This window comes from Lipophrys pholis (genome assembly GCF_963383615.2).
Source record: "Lipophrys pholis genome assembly, chromosome: 17".
Lineage (NCBI taxonomy): Eukaryota > Metazoa > Chordata > Actinopteri > Blenniiformes > Blenniidae > Lipophrys > Lipophrys pholis.
Genome location: NC_137643.1, coordinates 14,544,336 through 14,554,333, shown reverse-complemented (window position 1 = coordinate 14,554,333; position 9,998 = coordinate 14,544,336). Strand labels below are relative to the sequence as shown.

The following is a 9,998-nucleotide window of genomic DNA, read 5'->3' as shown; positions in this document are numbered from 1 at the left end:
TGGTTTTTTTGTACATCCCTTGCAAGTTTCAGTTAAACTATGTACAAACTAGAAACTTTACATCCGTTCCCTGCCAGCACCATGAAGTCGTTTTCCATGAGTATACAACTGTGCTCAATCTAGAAGAATCGCCAAAGAAGACATATTTGTCTGTAAACTATGAATATTTTGTACCAACTATTTCTCAACCGATCTGGTAGACGTCAGCCGATTTGACTGAATATGTGAAAACCGGGACTATTTATTTAAGGAAATCCGCCTCTTGGTTGAGACATTTCTCTAGAATCACTGGCTGCGAGGTGAGCAGTGAGCACACTCACCACTGCAGTACTGCACGCCTCACCCATGGAGATGCTTTTCATTAGCTGAGTTAAGACAAAAACAGCTGACCTGATCTCTTGGTCCCCTCGTGTCTGATTCCTACTGGAGCTGTTGCCCTTTCCACCTGCTCTGTAATCCATCCCTACGCTGACCTCTCTCTGAAGGAGAAGGTTAGCAAAAATTAAGTTTCCCAGAAGGGATCAACACTGCTGTGTTATTTAAGCAGAGTGGCCTACATATGCTCCACTGTTCCCCGTCTGCAGAGGGCAGTGTTGCACACGGTCAGCTCAGTTCAGGGATCTCAGACAGCTGCAGCTCAGATGTCTCAGCTCTCTAAATTACTGACTGAAGACTTTGTTTTAATGACTCACAAAGCCCAACTTTTTTTTCCTGCTCTTTTGTTTGTGACTCGTCTCACATTGTGCAAAATGGAGGGTTACAGAGAGCCTGTTTTGGGAGGCACATTTTGTGATTTCTGCCTGTGCAAGCGTCACGAACGCACTTTCTCTGTGTGTTTGAGTGGATAAGCATGAGTGTTGTCGTCTGCGCTGTAATCTTAACATCTTAGGGCATTAGGCTTTCTCAGCATTATTATACAATTGAGGCAGATTTTGGGCATGGAGTCGATTTACTATCATCATCTGCCGGATCAAAGGGTTTTTCCCGTCTCAAGACAATCTCAACAACGCTTTGCTCGGCTCTCCTTAATCCTCCATCTTCCTCTCTACTCTCTTCAGACGTTCAACTGGGCAATTGCATGCTCTCTAATTTTTTCCAGATGTCGAGCACCTCCCATCCTCCCTTTCCCCGGCTCCATTCCCTGCATTCTGGAAGCTCACATGGGTCGACCAAAAAGCCCAAAGGTTCTGCCACCCCTACTTCATTCTCTGCCTGTGCCCCCCCCCCCCCCCCCCCCCCCCCCCCCCCCCCCAGCTCCCTCGCCATCCTGGTCTCAACGACTAAACGTGACCTCAGCAGGTCAAGCGGGAGAGAGGCAGGGGCATTCCCAAAGCCGAGAGGCATGCAGTGGAAATGTCTTTCCCACGTTGCAAGATGTGCTTCTGCACCACCGTGCATTTATGCAGCAGCAGTTGTTTGAAAGCATGTCATTTCGACTTTAATTTGGGAATATTTGTTTGTCACAAGTTGCAATGAGGCCCTCTGTTTCTCAGCATCCCACTCTCTTTTCTGCCCTGCCAGTGATGGGAACCAGCTGGGGAGTCGAAAAGAGGAGCACTGGAAATGTGAAAGGTTGCACGCCTGGGGCCCAGGTGTTCCTCTCATTGTGTCATTTATATACACAGTCAACACACCTAGAATCTGTCCTCATCATTAAAAGACTGTTTCTGAGATCTGTATATAGTGATATGTTAGTGCTCTTATGTAATCATTCTCTACAGAGCAGATAGTCCGTTTCACCATCATCCTCTAAGCGCACAAACACAGTAAATCATCTAAGCAGACACACACACACACACACACACACACACACACACACACACACACACACACACACACACACACACACACACACACACACACACACACACACACACACACACACACACACACACACACACACACACACTGTTTACGTGTGCGAGGAGCAGATCTTTGATTCCCAGCTCTTAAGCTCTTAATGATCCCAGCAGCTGTTGCTCATGTAAAGTCTCCTCGCACAAAATCCCCACCTCCTCATCTTCTCGTCTCTTTCTGCCTGTTGCTTTGCTCTCTCCTAATGTTGCATTTAGTTCTAAACTTTAAAGGAAGTGAACAACACACAATGCTTCATGCTAAGAAACATGTGGCTCTTGTATTCATAATGCAACAAGTCCACAAATGAACCCAAACACACATAAAATGTGTTATTTGTTTTTCTTTTGATTTGAGAACTGGCGGCGCATTAATCCAAAGTGCTGTTCATCTTAAATCAGTACATTCCACAATAGCACTGATCACTAAGATAAGCTGCAGACAAGAGCTTGTTTCATGCAGTGTTACATGTTTTGTATGAAATGCCCTGAAGGAGAAAGTGGGACCTTCTGCACTGAGATACAATAAGATGCACATGTTTCCATTTCAGCAACATCCGGCAAATTTCAGGCTTTGCACGAGGCTTATTTGTCCCTCTGCAGTGAGTCTTGCTGTGTTTGGTGCATTTCTTTGCAAGTATATTTGTCAAATATGCAAAGGTGTCAAATGACAATTTCTGGAATATCAATTGCTGCACGAGTGACACGGGGCAGATTCTGCAAATCTGTCTGAAATACTCCCATAACCTGTCGGCTTGTTGTGCATTTAAACATGATATCGTGCTCACTATTAACAGATCTCGCACATTAAATTGCAACTACAACATTACCAGCATTTGACACGAAGAGGACCTGGAATGGAGTCATTTTGATAGATCTACTCAGATATTTGTTATATAGTTTTGAGCAATGGAAATAGACAGAAACCACGAGTGGAGACACAAACCAGGCTGACAGAAACCGCACTGTGCTTTCATTGAATTGACTTTGATTTCTTTGAGACAGAGCAGCAGGCAGCAGACACAGGATCAAACAGGTTACTGGAATGGAGAAGAGGAACAAGAATGGCATGACAGTATGACAAACGGCGTGGAAAAGACAGCTGAGCACTGATTAACTGATAAAATACAGACGAGCAGGTGGATGTGGGGATTCGTGTGACTGGAATTGGAAAGTCTGAGATGATCTGGAGGGAATTTTGAGAGATGCATTTTCAGTACTATAGCAGATATTGGATGTTCAAATATGTACACCTCTGTTGTTTCTCTATGTACCAAATAAAATGTCTGTTGTTGAAAGATGCCTGTTGTCGCCATTATAAAGTTTGATCTTTTTAAACTTGACCTGATGACGTAGAAACTCTAAAAAAAAATCTGATATAGCTTCCAGACGGACACACACACACAAACCTGTCAGGTTCTCTCCCACACACACACACACACACACACACGTCGACACTTCCTTTCTCTGCAGACTGAAATGTCTTGTCGTTTGATTGGACGGTGGGAGGTCCTGTAGGGAAAAGAGAGGTGGTGAAAAGATGGACTGGTGAAACACGTCTGCAGCCTTTTTGTTTGCAGGCACTGTGGCAGACAGCACTGTATGGAGCGCTCAGTGGTGCCCTTTTATTTACCACAGTCTTTCTGCATTTGTATTCCGACACACTTTTCCACCTCACAACACTGTCTGTCTTGGTTGGAATGGCTTTCGTCCTCCTGTCATCCCCTCCTCTTTCTTTCTTCACACTGTGTTTGTATTTTTTTCCCTCTTCTATCTCTCACTTCATCTCATTTACACACTGAGCCCTCTGGGGATGCATCCTTCACTCCTACTCTCCTCTGAATGTGGAAACTCAATACTTTTCCTCAAGTTACTTCTCTCGCTGCACAGTAAAAGCCTGATGAAACTTTATTGTATTCCTTTCAACTCTAAAACAGTCCAGGCGACTGCCATAAAACAACTGGACTGGTCCCACTGTGTCTGGGGCCACTGCAGATCACTGAGTGTTTTTTTCAATGTGTGTGTTCCTCAGAGAAGGACGTGGATGTAGAGAGGAGAACCAGGGATGCATGTATTCACATTGGAGAAAAGGCCAGACAGGAAATGACCTCCCAGGGCGATGGGCTTCCCCAGGGGTTGTATTTCTCTCTGTCTTTCCCTCACTCATAGACACCCACTCACTCACTTTGCTATAATATCCAATGATGTCTACCAACAGATATGCATGAGAATGGGGCCAAACGGGGAGAGTAGTCAGTCTGTACGCTGAAACAGTCATGCATTAGCTCACCACTGGAAACAATTGCATCACTTTTATGCTCCGGTTGATTGAGAAAGCATTTTGTTTTCTACATGTATATTTTTGTGCATGTAAGAGATTTTGTGCTGAATGACTGGCAAATCTGCAGTTACAGACACCAGATGCAGGTGATGATCAGCACGGGTTATGAAAAAAACTGCAATGTACATCTGAAGGTTAAATAAGAGTGAATGATAAAGAGTTTTAAATGTTAGCAAAGTCAGTAAATTTCAGATAGATAGATAGATCCTTTGTCAATCGCCTTGTGTCTGATAGGGAACTAGATAAATACACTTGCCTTGCCTTTAAAATCTGCATCCATTACACTTACAATATTTCAGTTCAAATATTGATTTTCTTTCCAAAATAATTACTAGTTATGCCTTCAATTTCTATGTTTATAGAATGATGGAGTTTCATTAATGCTCTCTGGCGCCCCCTCTCAGAAAAGATTGAACACTGGTTGGAAAAGTGGTCCTTTAATTACAGCACCTTTTTTTTTTATTATTATTATTTTTGCGTTAGGTATATCTCTACTAAATGTAATTTATTTGAACATGAAGGGAAACCTGTCATGCAGAGGGACTTGAACTCACCTGTCAGCTGTGCAACACAAGGCAGCAAGTTAGTTCGGCAACACTGAACAACGACTTCAGTAGACCTTGTCAAAGGATAAGCAATCTACCTCGTGTTCTCCATAAATGTGCAGATGTCGCGGCTGTGGCACTGCATGCCTTCAGACCGGTCCAGAACATAAACCTATACAGTGCAGACAGCAACCCTCTGTCTGCAGAATTATGCTTCACTCTGCGTTTATTTTCCCGTTTTTGAAAGTCTGATTTGGCACCTCTCCTCACCAGACTTAACGCACGCTCCACGACCTGAATTCCTCATTTGAAAATGTGAACCATCTGTGATCCTTGCTGCCCCATGCTGCAGGAAAGGGCGCGTTAATGAGAGAATAGTGAAGCAGAGTTGAGATGGTGACGGAGAGCCTGCACACTGCACTGTGGGTGTTTTACGCTTTAATTATACAGTCTCCGTATTGTATATTTAGGCCAGACAGGACGTCCTGTGGAGAGTGTGCAATTGCGTTCATAGTGATTTTACGAAAATATTACTTTTCTTTAACTCCTGGTGTTGATGCACTACCTTAAAAAAATACATCAAGTTGTAGATTACAGGGGACCCTTGGTCTTTTTGTGTAAAAGAAATCCTACTGTCTGCTTTGTCCATAGCCTATCAGGGATCTGATCCAAATCTCAGACCCCTGGTGGCTGCGGGGGCGCGCACAAAACTCGGTCAGAGGGTTTCTCAGTTTCCTCCTCCCTCACCGAGCTCGTGTGTGTGTGTGTGTGTGTGTGTGTGTGTGTGTGTGTGTGTGTGTGTGTGTGTGTGTGTGTGTGTGTGTGTGTGTGTGTTTGATTACCTGCGTGCACGCGCAACATTCTGGATCTCGTGCGTTTGGAGTTGTGCACATCTGGTATTGGCAGGGTCGTAGAGTTGCGTGGGAGGGACTAACTTCTGTGTGTGTGTGTGTGTGTGTGTGTGTGTGTGTGTGTGTGTGTGTGTGTGTGTGTGTGTGTGTGTGTGTGTGTGTGTCACACTGAGCGCCTGAACTCTGTAATTTGCAGCAGATGACCACTTGGGGGGATGTTGGAGGCTTTACTGGGCAGGCGAGTGTTTCTTCAGAGCGCAGTGGACACATCGATCCGCTCCGTGGATCATGCCGCTCCGCGATGAAGTCGTGTACCTGAAGATTGCAAAACTTTCCCGGGAAACGAGTGAATTATGGAAGGATCGCTCTCCGGCGTGACACGGGAGAGGGGTTGACTGCACCTGAGCAACACAAAGCGTCGCACGCTGCGCCGGGACCGGCCGCGCTGTGGGAAATGGATACCAGCAATTTCCTGGTGGGAATATGCCTTTTCCTCTTACCGCTCAGTGGGTTTGCGTCTCTTTCCACGCCGGTGGACTTTTGTCCTGAAAGCTGTGACTGCCAGCACCCACAGCATCTCCTGTGCACCAACCGCGGGTTGCGCGCCGTCCCAAAGCCCGGGGCGCGCGTCCCCGAAGATTTGCTCATCCTCAGCCTGGGGGGCAACTTCATCACTAACATTTCAGCCTTCGACTTCACACGGTACAGCAACCTACTAAGATTAAATTTGCAGTTCAACCAAATAGGGGTTATTCATCCGAAGGCGTTTGAGAAGCTGTCAAAGTTGGAAGAGTTGTATTTGGGACATAATCTTTTAACAGCTATAACTGCAGGGACATTGCAGCCTCTTAAAAAATTAACTATTCTGTATGGAAACAACAATGGCATCAAGAAAATCACACCGGAGCTCTTCTCCAACCTGGATCATCTTGTTAAATTACGTCTGGATGGTAACGAAATAGAAGTTCTGCAGGATTCAATTTTTAAAAGTTTGACCAGTTTACACTATCTCCATCTGGAATCTAATCAGTTACAACAGATCCATAGAAACGCTTTCTCTAAACTAACCAACCTGCGCTTTTTAGATCTGTCCCAGAACAAGCAGTCAGCCGTGCGTAATGTGGTCACTTTCTCTCAACTCAAAGCTCTGACAACTCTGCTGCTATCCGAGAATGAAATCCAGTACATCGGAAACCACGTCTTCCAAAATTTGAAAAAGCTGGCCAAGCTTTCACTGAGCAACAACAAGATCTCTCGTCTGGACAGCGGCTCTCTGAAGGGGCTGTCAAGCCTCAGAGAGCTTCTGATTGATGGCAACGAGCTGCAGGAGATCCCCGCCGGTCTCCTGGACCCTCTGGAGCGCATCGAGAAGCTGGACTTCAGCCACAACCACATTTCCAACGTGGACCCTTTAGCCTTTACAAGACTCAAATATCTAAAGATCCTTAAGTTGAAGAATAACTTTCTCACCAGTCTGTCTGGTGACATTTTTGCGCTCAACAACGTGCTTTACGACTTGGATCTCCATGGCAATAACTGGACGTGCGACTGTCGCCTGCAGGAGTTGAAGAGATGGATGACTGCTGCACATTCTCAGGGCAAGTTGTTGACTGTATTCTTGCAATGTCATTACCCAGCAACTCTGAGGGGCAAATATTTAGACTATGTGAACAGCTCCCAGCTGCAGCCCCTTGGGAACTGGACTCACTTGTGCAGGAGTAAAACTGGGCCGGAGGAAAGCAGGGGAGGGGGTGTACTAGTAAAGGTAGAGGGTGAGGGGGGAAGAACAACGCACAATGACAAGGTGTTGACCGGCGACGACAGTCAGCGGGAGCAAGAAGGGAGAAAGGAAGATGGAGCAGCTCCAACTGAAGGCTGGATTGAAAGAAACACAGATGGATTAGTAATAAGGAACAAGGGAGCAAACATGAAAGACAAAGGACAGGAAGAGGTGGGAATCCAGGGAGACCAAGGAGGTTCGGAGGTGGTGGGGTCGTCTTCATTTTTGGGAGGGGTAAAAGTAAAGGCGTCTCCCAGTCAAAGGTCACGACCCGCCGCAGAGGCAGCTGGGAAACGCACTAAAGGGAGACGAAGGTCAAATGTTTTTTCCAAAACTGATCCCTCGGCCACCTCCGCACCAAGCAATGCAACAACCATCAGGCTCACCACCACTCGCCCAGCGCAGACGGGGGGGAAGTTTGAGCTTCTCAGGTCAGCCCAGAAAGACACTCTCCCTGTCATCACGGATCCTTGTGTGTTCAACCGTCATTTCATCACCAATGTGTCAGCGGACCAAGTGACGTCCAGTACTGCCACTGTTTACTGGACAACCCTGGATCATAATCGTTACACACCGGGACATGGGCCAGGACTCAACGAAGTTCACTACCGGGTTCTGTTTGACAGGTTCGGCACCCCGGACCGTTTTCCTCGCTACGTGTACGCCAGTGGCACGTCTCGCTCTGTTATCCTCCGAGAGCTCAGCTCAGACGTGACTTACATGGTCTGCGTGGAGGGAGTCGTTGGAGGGTCCGTGTGCCAAGTCGCACCGCGTGACCACTGCGTGGGCCTGGTCACTCATCCCGGTGGGGTCAGCCCTGGAGTCACCCTGACCTCTGACCTCCAGGTTGTGACAGTGGCAACGCTGGCGGGGAATGCCGTGCTGCTGCTCGTCATCGGCGGAGTCTGGCTGGGGCGGAGCGTGAGGAGGAGGCTGCAGAGGAGGAAGTCGGCCGTGCACGTACGACACATGTACTCCACCAGACGCCAGTTTCGCCCTGCCATGCCGACGGCCTCCGTGTCCACCGACTTCACCACCTACCAGAGCAGCCGACCAGCACGACTTGCACCGCTGGAGGAAGGGGACCTCATAGAGTTCCCCTGTGATCGCTTTCTGGACGGCAGCACTGCTCGGAGAGACAGCGACATGCAGAGATTCTCTGACTAGAGCGAGACTCAAAACAAAACACTGTAAAATAGAAAATATGTGAACTTTTCTTTGCCTTAGCCTTTAGAATACCACATCATCTCAGCAGACACGGTGCAGCGCCATCAATAAGTAATATGCGTGTTTGAGGCGTCAACAGTTGCACATAGTAACATTTTCAGGATTAAAGTGACCAAAGAACAGTCGAGTTCATTGGGGCCTTTCCAGACAGCAGAGGAAGTCTGATCCCCTTGGACTTCCCCTTCCTGCTTTGTGCCTTTCCTCTTTCATTTCCTTGCACCTGTGAGTGTTTCTAAATGTGCGATTTGTTGAGAGTGCAGCTTTGTACGCATGGATGATGTGCCACTGATTTCAACTATGGTGCTAATACTGAATTCACAGACATCATATTGTCTTATTATTGTACAGTATGTATTGATGGCTGCTGGTTGGCAGAAAAATGTTTTTTATTTTTGTTTTTTTTTGTACTATACATTTATCATGTTTTGTACTTTTATATAAAAAACAACAACAACATTGCATTACACAAAGAAGTAAAATTCCCAACAATGTGACTGATTTGTCATTTGAGTGTTTCTGGAATGAAATTGTGTGTTGTTTTTTTTTAAGTGAGGCAATTATTATGTAAAGCACAGAAAGCAGCTCGGAGAGGGTGGGATGAAAAAAACAAACATTCAAGTGTAAATTCACAATAAAAGCATCGCAAGCAGAATATTTATTGTGATCTACTGAGAGCTACTACACATATTTTATAATAAACCATAATGGTTCTACTGCTAATTCTAGGTTACTTTGCATGGTTTGATGGGAAAAAGGTAAATTGATTGTATGTGTGTCACAATGGCGTTAAGCACTTCCTATGAATCAAGAAGATGAAGTGCCTCACATTTAGTTTGATATAACTCACTCTACATCTTAACCTTCATATATGTGTAAAACATTAAAGCCTGTCGGCCTTTTAGTGCAAGCTGGACACTGAAAGTGCATGTTCTCTCTAAAATGATGGAAAGATTCACAAATATATTTTGGGATCTATATTAATGCATTTTCTTTTTAATATGTAGGATCATACTTATAAATCTTTTGTATGCAGTCATTGGTCTGACTTCTCAAGTGTTGCAGGACTCCTAACACACACAACACAACACAACACACATGCAGCGAAGAGAATCAGGATGTCAGGTTGTCGGACATTAAAAGTTGTTTGAGTGACTTCTCAATATTTTGCACCAAAGCCGTGTTTATTCCTGTATTCTCCAAAACTCAATCCTTAAGTGTGCAACAATTACCTTCAATGATATGACTAATTTTATTTTTAAAGTTTTCATTTCTTATTTACAAATGATGACTTCTTCAAGAAGTCCAGTTTCTATGGTCAACAATCACTAACAAAACCGGTCACTAGGTGGCAGACTAGACCATGGGGTAAGTACAGGATTAAACTGGGGACCTTAATATGAT

General features: G+C 45.5%; 1 protein-coding gene across 1 annotated transcript; it reads left to right on the top strand.

Annotated features, from left to right (window-relative positions):
• Positions 1–5,801: 5,801 nt before the first annotated feature.
• tril (TLR4 interactor with leucine-rich repeats) lies at positions 5,802–9,762 on the top strand. Its single transcript, XM_080485454.1, has one exon. The coding sequence runs from the start codon at positions 6,045–6,047 to the stop codon at positions 8,535–8,537; it is 2,493 nt and encodes an 830-aa protein (XP_080341580.1). The 5' UTR covers positions 5,802–6,044; the 3' UTR covers positions 8,538–9,762.
• The last annotated feature ends 236 nt before the right edge of the window (positions 9,763–9,998 follow it).

What these genes read in the sequence shown, in the direction of transcription:
- tril (XM_080485454.1), top strand. Translation starts at nt 6,045, where the DNA reads ATGGATACCAGCAATTTCCTGGTGGGAATATGCCTTTTCCTCTTACCG.